The sequence below is a fragment of the Macaca nemestrina genome, chromosome 1 (assembly GCF_043159975.1).
Source record: "Macaca nemestrina isolate mMacNem1 chromosome 1, mMacNem.hap1, whole genome shotgun sequence".
NCBI classification, from domain to species: Eukaryota; Metazoa; Chordata; class Mammalia; order Primates; family Cercopithecidae; genus Macaca; species Macaca nemestrina.
In genome coordinates, this window is record NC_092125.1 from 71,163,666 (window position 1) to 71,190,298 (window position 26,633).

Here is a 26,633-nt window from a genome sequence, read left to right on the forward strand (position 1 = left end):
TTAAGTAAGCTGTCCAAGTTCACATAATTAGTGGTGGGGCAGAAAGGAAAGCAGGGAGTGGTTCCTCAATCAATGCTTATGTAGCTATGCCACAGCTCCATCTGAAAGCACCCCAGATTTATAAGAGGCTAAACAAAAGAGGAGTGTGCTGACCTGATGAACAAATTATATGAGTGAAAAGCAATCTGGTATCATCATACAGCCCTAGATTTACAGATCTTAGGATTGTTTTCAGAAACCTAATTTTAATGCCTCTAAATACACCTTTCATTCATTCAAATATTTCTTGTTTATCTCCCTATGCTGTGGTTAAGTACTATACACAAACAGATTTTCACTTTTGGATAGTTAAGAATTTCTACAAGTGTTTGTTTTTTCTGACTAGGTTCTTTGTAACTGTGTAGCAATAAGTTACACATTTATTTGCATATTAGCTTAGCAAAGTTGATTGGGACCCAGCTAAAGCCTGTAGACTACTTTCTGATAACAAAACCAGAGGGAACCTGAAGAGCACTAATTCTAGCTTTGACTTCCAGACGAGACTCACCTTGAATGTCTTCCTTTGACAAACTTATATATCAGCTCCCTAAACATTAACACCCACACAGCCTTCTCTCAAATATCTTCAGAGGAATTATCTTCACTGAAAATTATGGTTCAATAAGAAAGACAATTCCAAATCCAAATTCTACCTAGACATCTCATTTATACTTTCAGGAGATGGGGTTGTGGTGAGGGCAAGACTGGCAGCACAGAGGGAGTCTAGTGAATTGTTCAGAGTAGAAAGAATATGAAAAAATAGAAGTAAATTAACACATTTTTAAAAACTGTTTCTCAAAGTGGAGTAAGATGTGGTTCCCCTTCTAAAAGATAATACTTCTGGCAAACTCTCAAGATTTTATCTATGGACCCCAATTTGAGATATACAGATTTAATAAACAAAAATCTTATCCTATAAGACCATGTCTTTCATTTATGGTTGCTTCCATTTATGAGTCCTTTTGTCTTACATAAAAACGGTGGCTTAAAAATGAAAACACTAAAATTTTTTTAGATCTTTAGACTTCTAAGCATATAGCCATCAATTTCTAAGAAGTCTAAGGGCTTTTGTTTCAAAAACATTGGATTTAAAAATTATCCTTAAATATGCCGGGCGCGGTGGCTCACGCCTGTAATCCCAGCACTTTGGGAGGCCAAGGCGGGCGGATCACAAGGTCAGGAGATCGAGACCACGGTGAAACCCCGTCTCTACTAAAAATACAAAAAAAATTAGCCGGGTGCGGTTGTGGGCGCCTGTAGTCCCAGCTACTCGGGAGGCTGAGGCAGGAGAATGGCGTGAACCCGGGAGGTGGAGCTTGCAGTGAGCCGAGATCGCGCCACTGCACTCCAGCCTGGGCGACGGAGCGAGACTCCGTCTCAAAAAATAAAAAAATAAAAAAATAAAAAAAAAAAATAAAAATTATCCTTAAATAAAACTTACTTTCGTAATCTATTTCTCCTTTCTCTGCCAATCTTATTCTATCTGTAGACTCATTTCTATTTTTACAGCCAGAAGTACACAATTAGTTGAAGATAAAAATAAAGACTTCATTTAAGGAAGAATTCATTTTTTTCTTTTTTCTTTTTTTTTTTTTTTTTTGAGACGGAGTCTTGCTCTGTAGCCCAGGCTGGATTGCAGTGGTGTGATCTCGGTTCACCGCAAGCTCCGCCTCCCGGGTTCAGGCCATTCTCCTGCCTCAGCCTCCTGAGTAGCTGGGACTACAGGTGCCCGCCACCTGGCCCGGCTAATTTTTTGTATTTTTAGTAGAGATGGGGTTTCACCGTGGTCTCGATCTCCTGACCTTGTGATCCGCCCGCCTCGGCCTCCCAAAGTGCTGGGATTACAGGCGTGAGCCACCGCGCCCGGCCAAGAATTCATTTTTTTCTAACATAAAACTACTGGCTAAAAATCAACACCAAATACCTCTAAAACCTTAGGAGGTTTAAAGGATTAGATATGAAAGTTTCAATTTAGTCTATCACTTGTATCTATTTCTACACCAAGATAAATGTCACCTTTACCTTGGTGTTTTCTTCGTTTTGATGAAGGCTCATCTCCCTCAGCGTTCATGACGTAACTAGAGAGATGAATCAAAGATGTCTGGCTCAGGTTGTCAGGTCTCCAGTTACAGTACTGGAACTGAGTTCTAGACTCAAACAAACAGGGTGGTCTCCAATTTAGTGAAAAATGCCTACTACTGAAGTATGGGTAAGGAGCTTGATAGTAATGTCCAGGCCACCTCATACAACTAGAAATATGTCTGTTCCAGCAACACCTTTGTAGATTCTCCCACGGTGTAGTCCAGTCTCTGCCCAGACTCCTCGAGTGATGGGGAAACATGGGGTATCTAAAAGAAATAAATACACTCCTTGAGGCACCACTTTTTGTTCAGCTATAGTTTACAAAATCTAAGCCTATTTCCTCAAGGGAAGATAATGTCTAATATTTAAAATCTGACTTCTAAATCTGTGAAGGATGAAGGGGAAACCACCCATGATTTACCTATTAGCATCACTATCTCAAGACTCTCGTCCTAAAAAACCATTCATGGTATTCTGAATACTTAACACAGCATGCCTCCCAGGCTCCCAAAACACCACATACCCCTCAAAACGTACATAGTTCAACTGAGAGATGAATCAACTATCAAAATGATATTCTGAGTAGCTTTCAAGCACCTAAAAAACTCAATGAGAAAATAAAATACACAACAAATATTATACTGAAACCGAATAAGGAACTCTTACCACACTACAATCAAAGTAAATCTCTCCTCCCACGTGGAGTGATAACAAGTTTCTGAACAGTTTTTTATACCAAGGGCAGATTTTTCCAAACACCTGTATAAGCTAGGAAAACAAAAGCCTATCCACAACTTCATAAATTCACAAAACTACTTCTCTTACTAATCAACGGGTGGATAATTTATTTTTCCATTCTTTTTTAAGCATGATTCTCCTTGGGGGAAATGAAAGACGATGGGGATTACTAAGAACGCACCAACACTCCAAACCAACAGCTTCAATTTAACCCACCATCCAAAATATCTCCAAAGCGGCGCTAACATTTTTAATAGATAATGTTGCTCTCAGGCTCTCAGGAGACATTTCCGCTTAATAAAGCACCATGTTCCTCTCACTACACTACTTTGGCAAAATGTTAAGATTCTGAGGACTTCTATTCTTTCCTCCAAAATTCTTAACAGCCACATTTCTACCACAGCATCAATAATGTGCGCTCCCATTCCTAAGGGAATTTTGTTTAAGTCGCATTTACTGTTATTTAACTTTATACGCTGTTATTTTCGTTTTAACAGCATTTAAATTTTTATTATATATTTTTACAGTTTAAGTATTCCCTAGTTGTTCTCTAAAATCAACTTAATTGTAAATCTTTAAAGGCATAAAACATGGGTATCTTACACTGCTTTGTGATAACTCTGAAAGCCATAGGAATTTGGGCACATGGTCCACGCATTCTCTATCCCAATAAGCCACTGTATTGAAATACAATACTTGTACTACAACAGTTATTCTCTATATTTGCAGTTATTTATTCAGACTTTTGTTTTTCTTTTAAGATGTTAAGCTCCTTCAGGGCCAGAACCGTCTTATTCATTTTAATTCCGTTCTCTTCACAAGTGCCTAGCACAGTGCCTGGCAAACAGCTGGTACTCAGGAAACATTGTTGAACTGAATTACCATGAAGTCCCAGGCCTATGGGAGTTAAAACCAAATCCCCATCACTTATGCAATAATACATGCTGTGTTTCCAAAGCGTGGTGGGTGGTACACGAGTCCGTTTCATAGAGTACACAATTAAATTACTTGATTGTAATATCTAAATATTTGTTAGTTTATTAGGAAAAAACATAATCGCACATCAAATCCAAGACTGCTGACACTGCTTAGGGCGAAGCTAATGTGGGCCGCACCTACTGAAGTGCTTTTTTAAAAAACTGAGTCAATTTAAAGAAAAATATCCAGTAAATAAAACACGTGGAACAAGAACTTGGCCATAACAGTAGGGATGACATACAAGTGACTAAAGTTTGAGAGACACTAACACATCAACAAAAATCAAGCCCCTCCTGGGCGTGTGCCACACGCGCGCCTCCAGGGCATCAGGACGCCGAGACCTACTGCGGAGAGGCGGCCTCCCCGCCGACGCTCGGCTCCCGGGACGGTGCTGCGGAGTGTGGGGAGCAGGCCAGGGCCGCTCTGGAGGCTGGGCGGGGGGAAGCGGGCCAGGGATCCAAAGCCACCGGCGCAAGCCTGGCCAGCGGCCCAGGAACTCCGCGCCAAGACCCCAGACTTCGTTGGCCCAGCGTGCGGGTGGATGCGCGCCGGGTTTACCTATCCCTCTTGGTCTCTGGAGGCTCGTCCCGGATACACCATTGCCCAGACCCTCTTCCTCTTCCTTCCTCCCCTAGCCCGCCCCGCCCCAGGTTAGTCCCGGACGCCCGCCCGCGCCCTCAGGCCGCCCGCCCCCTCTCCTCCCTCCAAGTACCCAGCCCTACTGACCGGCCTCTTCCCACCACACAGTGGCCGTAGCCCTTCCTCACGCAGCGCCAGGCTTCCATCTTCGCCCTCCGCGTGCGTCCAGTTCCCAGGCCCCGGGTTCCACCTCAATCTCTAAACCGATGCGGTGGCCTAAAGTACCTAGGGAACCCCATCACTCTAAGTACCGACTCCAGTCGCGGCTGCAAGGCATGCTGGGAGGTGCAGTCTCGCAGCCGGCCGGCCTACTCTCCATCTTGCGCAGTGAGAGTCCCTGAATGCCTTAACCCGGAATTCTGCCCAAAGAGCATGCGCAGAGCGTGGGAAGCGCGAGCAACCATTTCTGAAGAGGGCAAAACACCCGACCTTCGTCTTAAAGGAACAGAATGAAATAAACTTTTTTTTCCTTTTTCTTTCTTTCTTTCTTTTTTTTTTTTGAGACGAAGTTTCACTCTTGTCGCCCAGATTGTAGTGCAATGGCATGATATCGGCTCATTGCAACCTCCGCCTCCCGGATTGGCTGCCTCGGCCACCCAAAAGTAGCTGGGATTACAGGAATGAGCCACCACACCCGGCTAATTTTTGTATTTTTAGTAGAGACGGGGTTGCACCATGTTGGTTAGGCTGGTCTCGAACTCCTGACCTCAAGTGATCCACCCACCTCGGCCTCCCAAAGTGCTGGGATTACAGGAGTGAGCTACTGCGCCTGGCAGAAATAAACTTGCTTAACAGGACTAGCTGAGGAAATAACGTGTACACAGCAGTGAAAATTTTTAATTGCCTAAACTGCAGATTCCCAGCTGAGGCTGAACAACGCATCCTCTGGGTGCCCATGGAACTGAGGTACCACAGAATTTTGCAATTAATTTTGCGGAAGCACAGCCATAGCTCTCACTTTAAAATGTACGTGTATGTCCTGTGTGTCCACCTTTATTAAATGTAGTATAGGACTGTAGATTGTTGGAAGACATTATTTAAGTGGAGACCCCGCAAGAAACAGAAAGAAACCGAGAAAGAATAAAGTGTAGAGAGGAAAAGGATACTAGAAGGCAGGAGCACTGCTTTTATAGGCTCTTTGAAACAGTGGTAGCTTCTTGGGAAGGCTTTTCTTACCCCTGGTGCTTAAAAGGAAATCAAGTGTATTTGGAAAAAACCCTTTCCCTCAGTATGTAATTGATTCTTGTTATTTACAGTAGTTAGGTTCTGTAACGTTGCTGGAAACACTGAATTAGTAAATACTGAATCATTGCTCCTAAGGGAAATACAGGATTAGGATCCAGTAAGCCTCTGGTCGCATTTTCATCAACTTTATACACAGTTTTGTTATGTATGTGTTTCCGCTTAAAGACATCTTATTTAATATATATTGTTGATTCAGTAACATTGAACTCAGTCAACAGCATTATAATTCATACCTCAACAAAGCTTACCTAACACTGCTATTTTCTCTGCAAGGCTCATGACAGCCTTCTTGTGCTTAGGAGCACTATACAGCACAATGCTTGGGGACCATTTTAAACAGCGACATCAACAAAAAGTACAAAAACGTGAAAAACGTATCACTAAATGGAATGTGAAAAGGACACTTGGTCCTGATGGCTTATGCCTGTAATCCCAGCAATTTGGGAGGCCAAGGCGGCTGGATTGTTTCAGCTGGGGAGTTTAAGATCACACTGGACAACATGGCGAAACCCCGTCCCTACTAAAAGTACAAAAATTAGCCGGGTATGGTGGCTCGAGAGTTTGAGGTGAGAGGATTACTTTAGCCCGAGAGGGCGAGGCTGCAGTGAGCCAATGTAGTGTCACTGCACTCCAGCCCGGGCAACAAGGGACACTGTTTATGGTATAGTATGAGAGCTGAAACAAGAAGGCAGAGGATGCCTTGTTCAGCCTCAGCTGGGAATGTGCACTTTGGGCAATTAAAAATTTTCCCTGGTCTGTACATGTCCAAGAATACATGGAGGTTACAGATAAATTTTAGCAAGTAGGCAAATTTGCAAATATGGAATCCACAAATAAGGGAGAAAGACTGTATTTCTGTTTTATACTGCCCTATTTTCTAGTTGTACTCACAATTTTGTAGTTCATTAAATTAATTGACTAGTTTACTGTATGTCTTGTCTCTATAATGAGATTGTAAATAACTTCTGAGGAAAGACCATGACTCATTATTTCCAAAATTTACTTGACCTAGTGCTGTGCTAAGTATATATTATATTTTATAATATATATTTAATATATAGAATATGAAATAAAATATAATATATATTTACTATATATTAGTAAAAATATTTTGAATGAATGGTTAACAGTGGGCCAGAACTTAGGGCTTGTGAATGTCCAGAAACTTTTTCCTTTAGCATATCCTAAAAGGTAAGGAGCAATGTAACATTTTAAAATAAGTAACATTTTTAAATACGTAAAATAAATTAATAGATACCTTTTCATGCAGTGTTGGAATTTGGGGGTTTATCTGATCCTAAAAGATATTTGCCTTTATCTGGACCTAGACTATTGCAAAGATTAAAGTTAACTTGCAGGGTGCTTATGGCAGTGCAAATGATTCTTGTCTATGGACTTGTGAAATAATTCTACCCGGATGGGGGGTGAACTCTCCACCTCTATGGAAAAGCCAGTTTTGGCCGCAGGCAGTGACTCACGCCTGTAATCCTAGCACTTTGGGAGGCTGAGGCGGGCGGATCTCGAGGTCAGAAGTTCGAGACCAGCCTGACCAACATGGTGAAATCCCGTCTCTACTAAAAATACAAAAATTAGCAGGCGTGGTGGCGCGCCTGTAATCTCAGCTACTCAGGAGGCTGAGGCAGGAGAATCTCTTGAACCCGGGAGACGGGGATTGCAGTGAGCTGAGATTGTGCCACTGCTCTCCAGCCTGGGTGACAGAGCAAGACTCCATTGCAATAGTAATAATAATAATAATAATAATAATAATAATAATAAATTAAACAACAACAAAAACGCCAGTTTTGCACCATTTGCAAGTTCAATATTTCTGATCTGTAAACATGTCTGCTCTTTGGATTCTCCTTTGAACAGGTGATAGCATCTGTCTGGTTCACCTATTTAATGAGTTAAATAAAATGGCTGGGTGCAGAGGCTCACACCTGTAATCCCAGCACTTTGGGAGGCCGAGGCGGGTGGATCAGTTGAGGTCAGGAGTTCAAGACCAGCCTGGCCAACATGGTGAAACCCCGTCTCTACTAAAAATAGACAAAAATTGGCCAGGTATGGTGGCTTATGCCTGTAATCACAGCTACTTGGGAGGCTGAGGCATGAGAATCACTTAAATCTGGGAGGCAGAGGTTGCAGTGAGTCAAGATTGCACCACTGCACTCCAGCTTGGGCAACAGAGTGAGACTCCATTTGAAAATAAATAAATAAATAAATAAAAATAAAATGACTGATGTGTTCGTATTATATCTGTTTGAGAGTCATTATTTTACTTTTTTTTTTTTTTTTTGCAAATTATCTTTTAAAAGTTCAGTAGTTCCCACCAAGATGCCCAATGTATTCATCTGACAGGTGAATTTTATCACTGGAAAAGTACACTTCATGGGTTGCCTGAATCCTGGCAATTTTCTTGCTGCCAGAGATAAATCTAAAACTGCAAAAGAATGTTGCTGAGTCTTTGTTTTCCTAATTTTTATTTTCTTCTCCACTAATTGTGTGTTTTTCTTTGGTTTGTACAAGCATACCTTGTTTTATTGTGCCTCACTTTATTATGCTTCACAGATACTCTGTTTTTCACAAATCGAAGATTTGTGGCAACCCTCCCTTTTGCAATTCTATTGATAACCATTTTTCCAGCAGCATGTGCTCACTTTCTTTCTCTGTGTAACATTTTGGTGATTCTCACATATTTCACACATTTTCATCATTCTTATATCTATTATGGTGATCTGTGATCGGTGGTCTTTGATGTTACTATTGTAATTGTTTTGGGGCACCACAAACTGCACCCATTCAAGATGGCAAACTTAACAAATGTTGTGTGTGTTCTAACTGCTCTACTGACTGACCAACCATTCCCTGTCTCTCTCCCTGTCCTCAGGCCTCCATATCCCCTACAAAATATTGAAATTAGGCCAATTAATAACCCTATGATGGTGTCTAAGTGTTCAAGTGAAAGGAAGAGTTACACATCTTTAAATCAAAAGCTAGAAATTATTAAGCTGAATGAAGGGATGACAAAAGCTGAGATAGGTCCAAAGACAGGCATCTTGCACCAAACAGTTAATGAAATTGTGAATGCAAAGGAAAAGTTCTTGAAGGAAATTAAAAGTGCTACTCCAGTGTATGAAGGCATGATAAGAAAGCAAAACAGTCTTATTGCTGATACAGAGAAAATCTGAGTGGTCTATATAGAAAATCATACCAGTTACAATATTCCCTTAAATCAAAGCCTAATCCGGAGTAAGGCCCCAACTCTCTTCAATTCTATGAAGGCTGAGAGACGTGAGGAAGCTGCAGAAGACAAGTTGGAAGTTAGCAGAAGTTGCTTCATGAAGTTTAAGGAAAGAATCTGTCTCCATAACATAAAGGTGCATAGGGAAGCAGAAAGTACTGATGGAGAAGCTGCCGCAAGTTATCTAGAAGATCTAGCTTTGATTACTGATGAAGGTGGTTACAATAAACAACAGATTTTCTGTGCAGATGAAACAGCCTCTGTAGGAAGAAGATACCATCTAGGACTTTCATAGCTAGAAAGAAGTCAATGCCTGGCTTCAACGCTTCAAAGGACAGGCTGACTCTCTTGTTAGGAGCTAATGCAGCTGGTGACTTTAACTAGAAGCCAATGCTCACTGATCATTCTGAAAATCCTAGGACCCTGAAGAATTCTGTTAAATCTACTCTGTCTGTTCTCTATCAATGGAAGACAAAGCGTGGACAACAGCACATCAGTTTATACCATGGTCTACTGAATATTTTAAGCACGCTTTTGAGACCCGCTGCTTAGAAAAAAAGACTCTTTTCAAAACGTTACTGCTCATTAACAATGCATCTGGTCACCCAAGAGCTCTGAGTTGAATGTTATTTTATCCCTGCTAACACAACATCCATTCTGCAGCCCATGGGATCAGGGAATAATTTTGACTTTCAAGTCCCCTTATTTAAGAAATACATTTTCTAAGGTTATAGCTGCCACAGAAGTGTTTCCTCTGAAGGATCTGGAGAAAGTAAATTTAAAACCTTCTAGAAAGGAGTCACCATTTAGATACAAATCTTCTGGAAAAGATTTACCATGTTAGATGCCTTTCAGAACATTTTGATTCATGGAAGGAGGTCAAAATTTCCACATTAACGGGAGCTTGAGAGAAGTTGATTCCAGCCATCATGGTTTGCTTTGAGGGGTTCAAGACTTCAGTGGCAGAAATAACAACAGATGTAGTGGAAATAGCAAGATAACTAGAATTAGAGCTTGAAGAGGTGATTGGATTGCGATGATCTCATGATAAAACTTGAACAAATAAGAAGTTACTTCTTATGGATGAGCAAAGAAAGTGGTTTCTTAAAATAGCAGCTACTCCTGGTATAGATGCTCTGAACATTGTTGAAATGACAACAATGGGTTTAGAATATTATATAAACTTAGTTGATAAAGTGGAATGAGCATTTCAGAGAATTGACTCCAATTTTGAAAGACATTTTCTACTGTGTATAGAACGCTATCAAACAGCATCACATGTATGGAGACATCTTTCACGAAAGAAAGAGTCAATCTATGCAGCAAACTTCAGTTTTTTCTAAGAAATTCCACAACCATCCCAATCTTCAGCAACCACCAATCTGATCAGTCAGTAGCCATTAACATAAAGGCAAGACCCTCCACCAGCAAAAAGTATTATGGCTTGCTAAAGGCTTAGTTGATCGTTTGCATTTTTTAGCAGGAAAGTACTTTTTAATTAAGATACATACTTTAGGCCGGGCGCAGTGGTTCACACCTGTAATCCCAGCATTTTGGGAGGCCAAAGTGGGTGGATCACTTGAGGTCAGGAGTTCGAAACCAGCTTGACCAATATGATAAAACCCTGTCTCTACTAAAAATACAAAAATTAGCAGGTGTGGTGGCATGCGCTTGTAATCCCAGCTACTCGGGAGGCTGAGACAGAAGAATCGCTTGAACTTGGGAGGCAGAGGTTGCAGTGAGCCCAGATCCTGCCATTGCACTCCAGCCTAGGCAACAAGAGTGAAACTCTGTCTCAAAAACAAAAAAAAGATACATACTTTGCTTTTAGACACGATATTATTGCACACTGAATAGACTACAGTATAGTGTGAACATAACTTTTATATGCACTTGGAAACCAAAAATTTTGCATGACTTACTTTATCGCAATGTTTGCTTTATTGCAGTGGTCTGGAACCAAACCCACAATATCTTTGAGATATGCCTGTACATGGCCAATAAGTTATTTCCCTCTGTTGGGAGCAATGATTAAGAGTTTGGTTATATGGTCTAACCATTTGGTGATCTCTATAAAAGGGCTAGTGGTTTACAGAGATATAATTTCTGTTGAGTGAGAAACAACAGAAAACCTGGTATGTTATTTTTATTTATTTGTCTATTTGCCTATTTTGAGTTCAATTCAAGAATTTTGTGCCTATTGGAAGGAGAACAGCTCATTAATATCTGGTCTGGTGAGTTTTCGTGTTCCTGTGTTTACTCTTGACCCATGGTTGAAATGGTAGAATTGAAGCTGTAAATTCTCCATATATCTGTCTGTGTGTCTGTAATTTATAAACATCTTTATACCTCTCTATGTGAGTATAAGATATTGTCTTGCCTCTGTAAGGTATTACTAATTAAAATCTAGTTTATTTTTGTCAAAGGATCTCTGCTCTGATTGGCTTATAGAGATAAATAAGCTTATATAAATTTAATTTCTATAAACTTATATAAATTTAATTTCTAAAATTACCTGAAAATAAGTAAATCAAGACATTCCAAATGTAATATACTTTAAAGAAAAATAGACGGCCGGGCGCGGTGGCTCACTCCTGTAATCCCAACACTTCGGGAGGCCGAAGTAGGCGGATCACGAGGTTGGGAGATCGAGACCATCCTGGCTAAGACGGTGAAACCCTGTCTCTACTAAAAATACAAAAAATTAGCCAGGCGTGGTGGCTTGCACCTGTAGCCCAGCTACTCAGGAGGCTGAAGCAGGAGAATTGCTTGAACCTGGGAGGCGGATGTTGCAGTGAGCCAAAATCATGCCACTGCACTCCAGCCGAGGCAGGAGAGTGAGACTCCGTCTTAAAAAAAGAGGGCGAGAGAGAGAGAGAGAGAGGGAGAGAGAGAGAGAGAGAGAGAGAGAGAGAGAGGGAGGGAGGGAGGGAAGGAGGGAGAGAGAGAGAGAGAGAGAAAGAAAGAAAGAGAAAGAAAGGTATATAGAAACTAACTCAGAAATATTTAAAGAATTCAAGCTTACATCATTAAGGTCAATCTGTAGTGAAAGGTGATTTCTTTTTTAGAAGTAGTGTAATGTTAATAAGAAATGGGTAGGGAGAAACATTGATTTTAGAATACCATCCCACCATAACTGCATACCTCGCCAGGGATTGAGACAATGAAGAAGGGTGGGCAAAAAAAAACTCAGAGACCAAGGTCTCTGCTAAAGAGAAGGCAAGTATTTTGGACAATCACACGGAAATTCATCTACTACGGATGGGATTCAGGAACTTGAATTGGCTGCGGTGTGGGTAGCCAATATGGCAAAAGTATGAGTTAAACCTCACTCAGAAGGACTGAGGTTTGAAAGAAAATGGAAGTACTTCAGAACTCACATTTCTATGAAATGGAGAGAGCTTGGACACTCTCTGGAAGTTGTTCTCCCTGGCAAAAACTAAAGTAGGTAAGACTGTCCTCTCTTCTACTGGTATTGCCAGAGCTGATTACAGAAAAGAGAGGAGGATTGAGAGGTACAGCGGAATGAAGTCAGTGTGTCTCCCGTCCTGAGAAATAAATCACTAGTGGAGGTACTTTCAGAGTGTGACCGAGATACAGGGAATCTCATTAAGGACTGTACAACTAGAAATAGAGAAGGCTAGAGCTACTGAAATGTGACAGAGGATGAAACTCAGCATATGAATTTTTCAGCAAATAGCAGAGACCCTTAGAATTATCTGAAAAGTGATTGTTTTTCAGATCCCTGAGCAGGAGAGTGACCATTTCAGCTATCTGGTCTAGAATATCCAGATTGACTCAGGAGACAAGGCAGAGCCAGGTTTATGATGGAGGAAAAATCCAGAACAGACTAGAAAAGAAACATTTTATTTTGACATGCCTATATGAGGCCTTCATTAGTTTCTACAGGGCAGGAGTCACAAGTTAATAGCACAACAAGAGGCTGGGTGCAGTGCTTCACACCTATAATCTCAGCACTTTGGGAGGTTGAGAGTTCAAGACGAGCCTGAGCAACATAGTAGGACCGTCTTTAAAAAAATAAAAAGTAAATAAAAATTAGCTGAGCATGGTGATGCACACCTGTGGTCCCAGCTACTCAGGAGTCTAAAGCAAGAGGATCACTTGAGCCTGGGAGGTCAAGGCTGCAGTGAGCTATGATCATGCCACTTCCCTCCAGCCTGGGTGACAAAGTAAGACCCCATCCCTGCTCCCTCTCCCGCACAGAAAAACCGTTAACAAGAGCCTAGCACTTAGCAATTTGTTAAATTCCAATTTAAAAAATCTTTCCAGATACTATTAAAGTTCTATCTCTATACCAGATGGACGCCAATGACATTTGCAAATTCAAAATTCATTCACTCATTTATTTATTTATCCCCACACCTAGTTTAAGACATAAAATATTACAAATACAGTTGAAGCCTTGGCATCCATCTGCAAACCCTTTTCGCTCCATCTCCCAAGATGAAACTACCATCCTAAATTTAGTGCTTTTCATTCTCATGTGTGCCATTATATATTTTTATGTGTGTATTATAGACAATATATAATAATTTTATATAATATATTTTGGAACTATATATAGATGGTATCATACTCTGTATCTTTCTCCAACTTGCTTTTCAGTCTCAACATTATGTTTTAAGATTTAACCATGTTTTTACCTGCAATTCTGGTTAATTCATTTTTCACTACTCTACTATATTCCAAATACAAATCACAATTTATTAATCCTTTATTCTGCTTGATATACATTTAGTATTTCTCCTCCTTCTCTCTTCCTTCTCATGCTCTCTATGCTAAGACCTTGATGAATTCCTCAGTTCTACTAATTCACTAATTTTTTCCTTAACTGAGACCAGTCTACACTGTATTTTGTCTATTCAGTATTTATTTCAATTGCTATGTTTTTTTTATTTCCAGGATTTCTTTGTTGATTTTTTCTGCATCACCCTTTTTTGTTTTATTTCTGCTTGCTTTTATGATTCCTTATTCTTGGCGAGTGTCTCACGCCTGTAATCCCGGCATTTTGGGAGGCCGAGGCGGGCAGATCACGAGGTCAAGAGTTCGAGACCAGCCTGGCCAACATGCTGAAACTCCGTCTCTACTAAAGATACAAAAAATTAGCTGGGCATGGTGGTGTGGCGCACCTGTAATCCCAGCCATTTGGGAGACTGAAGCAGGAGAATTGCTTGAACCCGAGAGGCGGAGGTTGCAGTGAGCCGAGGTTGCACCATTGCACTCCAGCCTAGGTGAGAGGTCGAGACTCTGTCTCAACAACAACAAAAAAATTCCTTATTATTTTTTTCTTTTAAGTCTCTCAAATGATACTACCCACGCTTGTTTTTTGTTTTGTTTTTTTTGTTGTTGTTGTTTGTTTGTTTTTGTTTTTTTGAGATGGAGTCTTGCTCTGTCGCCCAGGCTGGAGTGCAGTGGCACCATCTGGGCTCACTGCAAGCTCCACCTCCCAGGTTCACGCCGTTCTCCTGCCTCAGCCTCCCGAGTAGCTGGGACTACAGGTGCCCGCCACCACGCCCGGCTAATTTTTTTTTTTTTTTTTTTTTTTGTATTTTTAGTAGAGACAGGGTTTCACCATGTTAGCCAGGATGGTCTCCATCTCCTGACCTCATGATCCACCTGCCTCAGCCTCCCAAAGTGCTGGGATCACAGGCGTGAGCCACCGTGACCAACCCTCCATGCTTGTTTAAAGCTCATTTGCTGATTATTCTGTTATGTTCATTTTGTCTGGAGTAAATTTATCTTCCCTATTTTGATTTTGTTGGTGGCTGTTCTGAGTGTGAATTTCTTCATGTGTTTTGGAATTTTCATGTGCAAACATCCTGTTTAGGAGATTTTTATTTTTTCTCTCTATTGACCCTGTTTGTCTTAATTGCCTCCATTCCTCCTCAAGGGACTCCTAGACCAGAATCAGGTCTTATACTGGTGGCTTGGGTCTGTCTAGCTATGCTATCAGAGATGTTACATTTCCAGTCTGTGAGCTAGTGGATAGCTTGGCCCAGGTCCTGGATGGGAAGCTGTATCCCTTTTCTCCCGCCTCCCTAGGCCATGGCTATGGAAGTAGTCACTGCAGCACCTTTCAGCCTTTCTTCATGAGTAAAGTGGCCCTTAGTTTCAACAGTGAGCCTGAATCCATCCCTTCTCTTTCTTGGGAAGACTTTTAGTTCCTGTTAGCTTTTAGTAGCAAAATTCCTAGATAGGAGGCCCAGCATGTCTCAGCTTTGGTGTTTCTGGGCCTTGAAAAAAGTTAATATTGCTTTTGAGCATGATGGTGTTTTCCAGTTCTGTTTTGTTATGATTTCTCTTTTTATATTTTTATCTCTCACTGCTATGTGTTTGGAGCAGAGAAGGTCTTCAATGCAAGAATTTAAGTAGTATCTTCACTAGAAGTACAAATATACAGTATTATGTAATATCCAGAAATAATTTCTTTATAAGCTGAAAGTCTGTTCCTTAAGAATTATTGAGATGTAGTGTAGCACAGTAAAATGGGAAGACTTTTTTTTTTTTCTTTTTTGAGACAGAGTCTCAAAGCTGGAGTGCTAGTGGTGTGATCTCAGCTCACTGCAGCCTTAACCTCCTCATCTAAAGCATTCCTCCTGTTTCAGCCTCCCAACTATCTGAGCACCACTATGCTTGGCTGATTTTTTATTTTTTTGTGGAGACAGTGTCTTGCTATCTTGCCCAGTCTGGTCTTGAACTCCTGGGCTCATGCCACCCACCTCAGCCTTCCAAAGTGAGCCACCGCACCTGGCTGGAAGACTCTTGAGTCAAATAGACCTCGGTTTTAACACAGACTCTGACGCTTCTCAGTTGTGGCATTGGGCAAACATATCACCTCTTTGGTCACAGTTACCTGCAAAATGGGGATAATAGTACTTATAAAATATTATGAAGATGGCTAGGCGCAGTGGCTCATGCCTGTAATCCCCGCACTTTGGGAGGCTGAGGCGGGCAGATCACAAGGTCAAGAGATCGAGACCATCCTGTCCAACATGGTGAAATCCTGTCTCTACCAAAAGTATAAAATTAGCCGGGCGTGGTGGCACGTGCCTGTAGTCCCGGCTACTTGGGAGGCTGGAGCAGGAGAATCTCTTGAACCTGGGAGGCGGAGGTTGCAGTGAGCCAAGATCGCACCACTGCAGTCCAGCCTGACGACAGAGCGAGACTCTGTCTCAAAATAAATAAATAAAAATGAAGATAAATAAAATGATAGATGTAAAGTACCTGTCAAAAGATGCAGAGGGGCAGAAATATTTGTTTTGTTTTTAAAAATCACATTTATGTGCAACTTTTTTCATCACATGAACTTGATTAATAAAGTAGCATAGCCGGGGGCGGTGGCTCATGCCTGTAATCCCAGCACTTTGGGAAGGCAAGGCGGGTGGATCACCTGAGGTCATGAGTTCGAGACCAACCTGACCAAAATGGAGAAACCCCATCTCTACTAAAAACACAAAATTAGCTGGGCATGGTGGTGCATGCTTGTAGTCCCAGCTACTCGGGAGGCTGAGGCAGGAGAATGGCATGAACCCAGGAGGCGGAGCTTGCAGTGAGCTGAGATTGGGCCACTGCTCTCTAGCCTGGGCGACAGAGTGAGACAACGTCTCAGAAAAAAAAAGAAAAATAAAGTAGTATATAATAAAGTAGCATATAATGAGTAGATAATATACATATAACAGAACTTTGTGCTGTTCTGTTCCTTTGGAAAATAGTACAGAGAAAAATTAAAAACAGAAGACAAAAATTATATAAAATGAGATGTAATATCATATAGATTCAATACTTAAGAGAAGTATCTATGTGATACTTTCAGATTTTTCTAAAAAGTTATCTATTTTGGTTATTGTACATTAGCATACTCCTTTGGAAGACTGATGTTAATCTTTCTGTCCATCAGGAAAATGAGTATCCTTTGTTAAATAAAAATTTCCCCAGTTAGCAGTTACATAATCATATATACATGCTGATAACATGTATATATAATTATAGGGTATAAAAATTACTTTGCTCTTTTCTTCTTAGTCTGTTTTGTATTGCTATAACAGAATACCTATGGGTAGTTTATAAAGAAAAGAGGTTTATTTAGCTCACAGTTCTGCAGGCTTGGTTCAAAAACATGGCACTACCATCTGCTCAGCTTCTGGTGAGGGCTTTTATGTTGGCTCAAGGCATGGCAGAGAAGGTCAAAGGGGAGGGGAACATGTGTAAAATCGCAGGGGCATACTGGCTTTACAGCAATTCACTCCCATGGGACCTTCCCACAAAAATTAATGCAGTCTTGTAAAACTGAGAACTCACTAACTATTTCAAGAGCTGCACCAAGCCATTCATGAAGGATCTGCCCCCATAACCCAAACACCTCCCACTGGGACCCACCTTCTAACACCACCATATTGGGAATCAAATTTCTTTTGTCTATTTTTTTTAAATTATTTATTTTTTGAGACAGGTTTCATTCCCATTGCCCAGGCTGCAGTGCAATGGCATGATCTTGGCTCACTGCAACCTCCACCTCTGGGGCTCAAGTGGTTTTCTTGCCTTAGCCACCCGAGTAGCTGGGACTACAGGCACACACCACCACGCCATGCTAATTTTATTTTTTGTGGAGAATGGGTTTCACCATGTTGCCCAGGCTGGTCTCAAACTCCTGAGCTCAAGCCATCTGCCTGCCTTGGTCTCCCAAAGTGCTGGGATTTGTGAGCCACTGTGCCCAGTCATGGGAATCAAATTTCAGCATGAGTTTTGGAGGGGACCACAGTACCTCTTATAAAACAGAATTTGGCAAAATATAGATTGCAAGGAAAAGCTAAAAAATAAGGATGAAAAGCCCATTCAGAATGTCTCTCAACTCCCACACATGTACTTGTACTTCGCTCTCAGCCTCCAAATCCTGGAAAACGTTCTGTATAACCTACCAACTCTTTCAATAAAAATATCCCAGGTTGTCATGGTGACATAGTTTTTCCCCTACAGAACCTTATAGTCTGTTATGGTAGTTTCCTAATTTTTTATGGTTATGGACTTCTTTCTTTCATTTTGGTACTGTTTCTCATTTTTCCAGCTGAATATTATATCTAGGCTTGCTGAAGTGGTAGCAAATTATAGATTTAATTTGAAGCAGGGCAGATTTAACCAATGCTCTTACAGTCATCAGTAAGTCAGTCTGTAACGCTGATAGAGTACTCCGTGGGTATGTGTTCTGCAGTGGTCCTTGATGAAAACATCATAACACTTAGCCCTTGCTAGAATGTCTCATTTCTTTCTCTAACATGTGTAGGCTAAGAACTTTTGATGTCCAGGCTTTTAAAATGAAGAACAACGATAGAAATTTGGTAGTCAGGATATAAAATTTAAGTTAGCCCTTCTCTTTTCTCCATCCCTAAACCCTTCTTTTTTTGTCACCCAGGCTGAAGTGCAGTGGTACAGTCTTGGCTCACTGCAACCTTCGCCTCCCTGGTTCCAGCGATTCTCCTGCCTCAGTCTCCGGAGTAGCTGGGACTACAGGAATGTGCCACGATGTCCGGCTAATTTTTGTATTTTTAATAGAGACGGGGTTTCATCATATTGGCCAGGCTGATCTCGAACTCCTGACCTCGTGATCTGCCTGCCTCGGCCTCCCAAAGTGCTGGGATTACAGGCGTGAGCCACCATGCCTGGCCAACCCTTTCTTCTTCTCAGCCCCAGAATGGGGCTTTGCAGATTTGTGACAACTTACACTACAGAGACTTGTGGATGTTATGTAATTGAGCTCATCTCTAGCAGATGACCTTAGTGCCTGGTCCAGTTTGTTTTAGGGTTCCTAAAATGGTTTTTCTGGGAAGGTATTAAGGAGCAGGAGCCAATCTAAGGGGCTCCTTAGACCCAGGAAAGAATGAAGAGGCTGAGCAATGGAAAGTCAGAGGAGAAATGAGAAAGTTGCATGTAAGAAACAGCAAAAGTGCTTTCTGTGATTGTCTGATACCCATTTGAGGAGAGAAACCATGTCTATTGTTTGTTAAATAATGAATGAATAAATGGCTATTTGGTGGTCACGTATTCTGCCTCTGCCCATGCCAAAGCTAGATATTGATCTGGAAGTAGTGTATGTTCTTGAGGACGATTAACATCAAGGAGTAAGGTATGTATCCTTTTGTTCCTTTTAATGAATGTTTCATTTATTGATATCTAAACCTTGGGTGTCTGGAATACTGGAGGTTAAAAAAATGATTTAAAGGACTCTTTGAGTTATTATAATATTTTGAAAAAAATCTAATAGAAATTGAAGAAAAATTCACAGCCATAAATCAAAAGTTCACCAAAACCTCAAGTGTCTTTGTTTTTGATTGATAACATACAAGCTTAATATGGTAAGACTTGTTATTCTGGTCAGAAGCTCAGATCTGTCAATGACTTCAATTGGCAAAGACAAAAAAATGATATTATTATAATATATTTAATTTAGTTATACATTAATTGCCTTTTATTTGTGATTCATTAATCTGGACAGCCTTCGTTCTACAAAATAGAATTAGAACTTTCCGCCGGGTGCGGTGGCTCACGCCTGTAATCCCAGCACTTTGGGAGGCTGAGGCGGCGGATCACAAGGTCAAGAGATCGAGACCATACTGACCAACCAACATGGTGAAACCCCATCTCTCCAAAATTACAACAATTAGCTGGGCTTAGTGGCGCACACCTGTAGTCCCCAGCTACTCAGGAGGCTGAGGCAGGAGAACCGCTTGAACCTGGAAGGCGTAGGTTGCAGTGAAATGAGACAGCGCCATTGCATTCCAGCCCGGGTGACAGAGCAAGACTCTGTCTCAAAAAAAAAAAAAAGAACTTCCATTGGCCAATAACAGAAAAATGGGGGCCAGGCGCGGTGGCTCAAGCCTGTAATCCCAGCACTTTGGGAGGCCGAGATGGGCGGATCACGAGGTCAGGAGATCGAGACCATCCTGGCTAACACGGTGAAACCCCGTCACTACTAAAAATACAAAAAAACTAGCCGGGCGAGGCGGCGGGCGCCTGTAGTCCCACCTACTCGGGAGGCTGAGGCAGGAGAATGGCGTAAACCCGGGAGGCGGAGCTTGCAGTGAGCTGAGATCCGGCCACTGCACTCCAACCTGGGCGACAGAGCGAGACTCCGTCTCAGAAAACAACAACAACAACAACAACAAACAAACAAACAAACACCCAAACAAACAAAAAAACAGAAAAATGGATTTTGTAAGATGGGAACAAGGAAACAAAACAAGAACAATAGAAAAAAAAAAACTTGGCCAGGCGTGGTGGCTCACGCCTGTAATCCCAGCACTTTGGGAGGCTGGGACGGGTGGATCACCTGAGGTCAGGAGTTCGAGACCAGCCTGGCCAACATGGTGAAACCACTTGTCTACTAAAAATGCAAAAATTAGCTAGGCATGGTGGTGCACACCTGTAATCCCAGCTACTCGGGAGGCTGAGGCAGGACAATCGCTTGAACCCGGGAGGTGGAGGTTGCAGTGAGCTGAGTGGAGTACAAGCACCCTTGTACTACAGCCTGGGCAACAAGAGTGAAACTCCATCTCGGGGAAAAAAACAAGCAAACAACAACAACAAAAAACCTAAATGGTTAACATCAGGTTCCTTTTATGTAAAGGATAAAGTAGAAGAGACTTCCTTGCTATGATAACTCAGTTAGACTAGAATCTCTTGTTTTCAGAAAAGAAACTGGTATTATTTGGAACCTATCTACTTCCTTAAAGTTTCAGTTTGGATAGGTGGCATTGAGGATGAGTGACTCCATTTTGGTTTGGTTTGTTTTGGGCCCATTGCAGGAGCTCAGATCAAACAACGACCTTTCATAATCTTGTTCAACAATTCTTCCCTTTTTGGTCAGGCTCTCTCCTAGGTGGGAGCGTGATCAAAACTTAGGGTGTTAGTGCTACTCTCAGTTACCACCACTCTGGGTTTCCAGTCTCAATACACCATTCATAGGTTACAATGTCCTCATGATCATACATTTCTTTGTTCCAGCCAAAAAGAGATTATTTGACGTTTGATGGATGACTGCATGCAAACATTTAAAGCTTTTGAGAGAATACAGCATACCAGAGAGACTTCTATTATGATTATCAGAAGAGTAATCCAAAAGTTTGGAGTATGCACTTGAGCCAGGGTCCCCATGAACCAAACCAACCAAAATTGATTAAATCACAGAGCAAGCCAGATGAGAAGTCTACTCATTTTAACCAAGTAGCCTGTTTGTTAATTTTTGCAAATGAGGCTCTACAATATCTGATGTATTTATCCATGTGCAACAAGAAATGTCAGCAACTGCACAGACTCATCCAATTCATTTAGCAGATAATCTAGCATCCCATGACAGGGTTAAATTAAAACAGGGAATGAGAACAAGTGGATCCAGAAGTTTAACTCTATAAGAGAGACCATGAGTACAATTTGAAAAAAACAGTGGCATTAGGGATGTTGCTAAAGTTAGCCAATGGGTGAACTAATGGATCTTTAAAGCCATATAAAGGTTCAGGTTTGACATGACAGATCCAGCACTTCTAGTTGCCTGCAGAAGCTACTGATTGTGAAATTCTAATTACAGCATCATCCTGCCAAGTGAAAGAGGTAGGTGTAAGCAAAGAAAAATTAAGAGAGGGAAGAGTCTCATTACGATGGGGAGTCTTTTCTGATGTCTTGGGAAAAGCTGTCCAAAGCATGAAGTCATCAACCTCCCATGGCCTTCTATAATTTTCATTTAACAGTTGTACACTGTCTTATATCAGCATTCACCATTTCATAATTTCTAGAAATATGTTTCCGTCATTTTCCATGTTAATTAACAGATCCAAATACGTTTAGCTTCTTTATACTGTACAAAAACAAGATGCCAGTATATATTTTTAAATTCTTTTTTTTTTTTTTTTTTTGAGATGGAGTCTTGTTTTGTCACCCAGGCTGGAGTGCAATGGCGCGACCTCGGCTCACTGCAAGCTCCGCCTCCCGGGTTCACACCACTCTCCTACCTTAGCCTCCTGAGTAGCTGGGACTACAGGCACCTGCCACCACACCTGGCTAATTTTTTGTTGTTTTTGGTAGAGACAGGGTTTCACCATGTTAGCCAGGATGGTCTTGATCTCCTGACCTCATGATCCGCCTGCCTTGGCCTCCCAAAGTGCTGGGATTATAGGCGTGAGCCACCAAGCCCGGCCTATATTTTTAAATTAAGTTCAACAATTAATGTTTCAATATTTTAACTTACTCAGAAATGACTCAGACATTTCATGAATATCTATCTCATGTAATATAGCTAAGCTTTCAAGTTATGAAAAAGAATTCTGTAATTATTACATTAGCCTAATTTGCTCATTCTTACCAATCATGTTTGAATTGCTAATGGCAAACTTCAGATGATTGCCATGATCACTTTTTAACAAGTCAGGCAAGTATCAAAAATATCACAGAAGCAAAGAAATGAAAAAGTTAAGTATGATTTTTCCCTCTGTTTTTCTTTCATTAATGACATGCATTAACCAATTTATTTTCATCGTGTATTCAGCTCCTAAGTTGGATTTATAGTATTATGACCTTAACCATCTAGGAGATAAAACTTGTTTGACTAGTAAGTTTATGTTTTAAAACTGCATGCTTGGGCCAGGTGCGGTGGCTCACGCTTGTAATCCCAGCACTTCGGGAGGCCAAGGTGGGCGGATCATGAGGTCAGGAGTTCGAGACCAGCTTGACCAACATGGAGAAACCCTGTCTCTACTAAAAATACAAAAATTAGCTGGGTTTGGTGGCAAATGCCTGTAGTCCCAGCTACTCAGGAGGCTGAGGCAGGAGAATTGCTTGAACCCAGGAGGTGGAGGTTGCAGTGAGCCAAGATCGTGCCACTCCATGCCAGCCTGGGCAACAAAGCGAGACTCCATCTCAAAAAAAAAAAAAAAAAAAAAAAAAAAAGACAGCTTAGAGCGAGCATGTAGGTCCAAATATCTCCAAAACTCACCTGAGTGACAGGGCATCCATTTCTGCTAAAACTGGATTTGATGTATTTTCCTCTAATTTGGTCTTGAGGTTGTCTCTGCAGAGCAGCTATGAATTCTAGCCCTGTCCTGGTGGAAAACCAAGAGATGTGGTCTTGGATATTTACAGTATGCCTTTCATGGGATACTTCTTTATCCTGGAAGGCAGCCTAACACCTAAATGACTGGTCTGCAATGTATCCCTCTGAAAGGAAACTTGTTTATACTGCAGATGCCCATGTGGCTCCATGATTGACCTGTGTCCAGTTTATTCCTATCGTGAGAGCCACTTTCTAGGACAGCCCTGACCAGAAGAAGAGTTAGGCTCAGCTGTGTCAGCCAGGCGAGACACAGAGGCAGGCGCCTGTAATCCCAGCTACTCAGAGGCAGAAGAATCGCTTGAACCCGGGAAGTGGAGGTTGCAGTGAGCCCAGATCATACCACTGCACTCCAGCCTGGGCGACAGAGGGAGGGAAAAAAAAAAAAAAAATTAGCTGCGCGTTGTGGTATGTGCCTGTAATCCCAGCTACTCAGGAGACTGAGGCAGGAGAATCACTTGAATCTGGGAGGTGAAGGTTGCAGTGAACTGAGATGGCCCCACTGCACTCCAGCTTGGGCAACAGAGTGAGCCTCATTTTTTTTTCAAAGAAAAAGAAAAAACCACTTGTATTTTTTTTCCCAGGACTGTCATAAAGTACCACAGACGGGGTGTCTTAAACGATAGAACTTAACTTTCCCATGATTCTGGAGGACAAGAAGTTCAAGATCCAGCCTGGGTGACAGAGCAGTACTCTGTCTCCAAAAAAAGAAAAAAAGTTAAAGATCAAGACTGGGTGCAGTGGCTCATGCCTGTAATTCCAGGCGAGGCAGGAGGATCATGAGGTCAGGAGTTTGAGACCAGCCTGGCCAACATAGTGAAACCCCATCTCTACTAAAAATATTAAAAAATTAGCCGGGCATGGTGGTGGGCCTCTGTAATCTCAGATATTCAGGAGGCTGAGGCAGAAGAATCATTTGAACCCGGGAGATGGAGGTTGCAGTGAGCCGAGATGGTGTCACTGCACTCCAGCCCGGGTGACAGTGTGAGAGTCCGTCTCAAAAAAAAAAAAGAAGTTCAAGATCAAGGTGTCAGCAGGGCTGTTTTCTTCTGAGGGCTTCTCTTCCTGGCTTTTAAATTTACTAATACTAATTGGGGTACAACATGCCCATAAATGCCTATCGTCTGTGTCTTCAAATGGTCTTTCCTCTGGGTCCTAGTTTCCTCTTCTTGTAAGGACATAAGTCATATTGGACTAGGGCCCATCCATATAATTTCATTTTACTTTGATTGCCTCTTTAATGGCTCTATCTTTAAATACAGTCACATTCCGAGGTACTGCAGGCAGAACTTTTCAGTATATGAATTCTGCGGGGACACAGTTCAGCCCATAACACCATCCTAATGAATGTGAATGTGTAGCTCATTGTGGTTTTGATGTACATTTCCCGATGACTAATGCTACATCTTTTCATGTGCTTATTGGCCATTGGTATAGATTCTTTGGAGAAACATTTTCAGATCATTTGCCCATTTTAAAATTGAGTTATTTATCCCTCTATTGTTGGGTTGAAAGAGTTCTTTATATATTCTGGATACTAGACTCTTGTCAGATACATGATTTGCATATATTTTCTCCCATTCTGTGGATTCTCTTTTCACTTTGACAGTGTTCTTTGACACACAAAGCTTTTAATTTTGATGAATTCCAATTTATCTATTTTTACTTTGGCTACTTGTGCTTTTTGGTGTCATAGCAAACCATTTCCTATTACAAGGCCATGAAGATATACTTACATTTCCTTTTAAGAGCTTTATGCTTTTACCTCTTACATTTCCATCCTTAATCTATTTTGAGTTAATTTTAGTATGTGGTGTTAGGAGGGGTCTAAATTCATTATTTTACATGTGAATATCTAGTTTTCCCAGCACCATTTGTTGAAGACTATTTCTTTGCTCTCCCCATCTCTCCTTCCTATTGATTGCTCTTTGTTGAAAATTGCTTGACTGTAAACGTATGGATGTATGTCTGAACTCACAACCCTATGCCATTAGCTATGTAGTTACCTTTATGCCAATATCACGCTGCTGTGATTACTGCAGCTTTGTAGTGAGTTTTGAAATCAGGACATGTAGATTCTCCGATCTTTATTAAGATTGTTTTGCTTTTCAGAGTCCTTTGCATTTCCATATGAATTTAAAGATCATCTTGCTCCTTTCTGTTAAAAAAAAAAGTTGAAAATAAGGATCGCACTGAATATGTATTCAATTTGGGGAGTATTGCCATCTTAATGACTTTCAATATTTTATTATTTTAGGTGTACAAGCATTACATTTCCTTTGTTAAATTTATTCCCATTAGCCAGGTGTGGTGGCGCACGCCTGTAGTCCCAGCTACTTGGGAAGCTGAGGTGGCAGAATCGCTTGAACCTGGGAGGAGGAGATTGCAGTGAGCTGAGATTGCACTGCTGCACTCCAGCCTGGATGATACAGTGGGACTCCATCTCAAAAATAAATTAAATAAATAAATAAATTTATTTCCAAGTACTTTATTATTTTTGACAGTATTTTAAGTAGAATTATTTTCTTAATTTCATTTTTGGATTGTTCATTGTTAGAGTATAGAAATATAATTAATTTTCATATAGGGGTCTTGTATGTTTCAACTTTGTTTAAACTTATTCTTTGGCTCTAAAAGCTTTTTGAGAGTGTGTGTAGATTCTTTAGAGTTTTCTATATATAAGATCATGTTGGCTGGGTTTGGTGGTTCACGCTTGTAATCCCAGCACTTTGGAAAGTTGAGGTGGGTGGATCACTTGATCCCAGGAGTTTGAGACCACCCTGGGCAACATGGCAAAGCCACATCTCTACAAAAAATATGAAAATTAGTAGGGCATGGTGGTGCGTACCTGTAGTCCCAGTTACTGGGGAGGCCGAGGTGGGAAGATCACCTGAAGCAGAGGTAGAGGGTTGGGGGAGATGAGAGGGTGGGTTGAGGCTTCAGTGAGCCATGATTTTAAAAAGACAAACAACAACAACAACAACAAAAACTAAAAACAAACTTTGGCTGGATGCTGTGGCTCACACCTGTAGTTCCAACACTTTGAGAGGCCAAGGCAGGCAGATTGCTTGAATCCAGGAGTTCAGGACAAGTCTGGGCAACACGGTGAGACTCTGTCTCCACAAAAAAATACAAAAATTAGCTGGGCATGGTGGTGCACACCTGTAATCTTAGCTACTTTGGAGGCTGAGGTGGGAGGATCACTTGAGCTTGGGATGTCGAGGTTGTGATGACTCAAGATTGCGCCACTGCAGTCCAGCCTGGGTGACAGAGTGAGGTCCTGTCTCAATTAAAAAAAAAAAACAATCATATCTTCTGACAATAAAGATTGTTTTACTTGTACCTTTGCAACCTGGATGACTTTTATTTCTTTTTCTTGTCTAATTGCCTCGACCAGAAGTACCAATACAATATTGAATGGATGTGGAAGAGTGGACATCCTTGTCTTGCTCCTGCTTTGGGGGAAAGCTTTCAGTTTTTCACCATTGAGAATGATGTTACCTGTGGGTTTTTCATCAATGCCTTTTTTCAGTTTCAGGAAGTTCACCTTCTATTCCTAGT

At 41.3% G+C, this 26,633-nt stretch overlaps 1 protein-coding gene across 10 annotated transcripts in view; it reads right to left on the bottom strand.

The window, feature by feature from the left end:
- LOC105493537 (angel homolog 2) overlaps positions 1–23,019 on the bottom strand; it is a 43,527-nt gene extending 20,508 nt beyond the window's left edge. For 2 of the 10 annotated variants that reach the window (XM_011761256.2, XM_011761252.2), the window contains exon 1: positions 4,564–4,820. Coding sequence is in view for 5 of the 10 variants with exons in the window: in XM_011761247.3 (XP_011759549.1) it covers positions 2,062–2,387; positions 4,564–4,622 (385 nt within the window). In the remaining 5 variants the exon portion in view is untranslated. The other 8 variants (XM_011761248.2, XM_011761247.3, XM_011761249.3 and 5 more) reach the window with 8 other exon arrangements.
- Between the last annotated feature and the right edge of the window lie 3,614 nt (positions 23,020–26,633).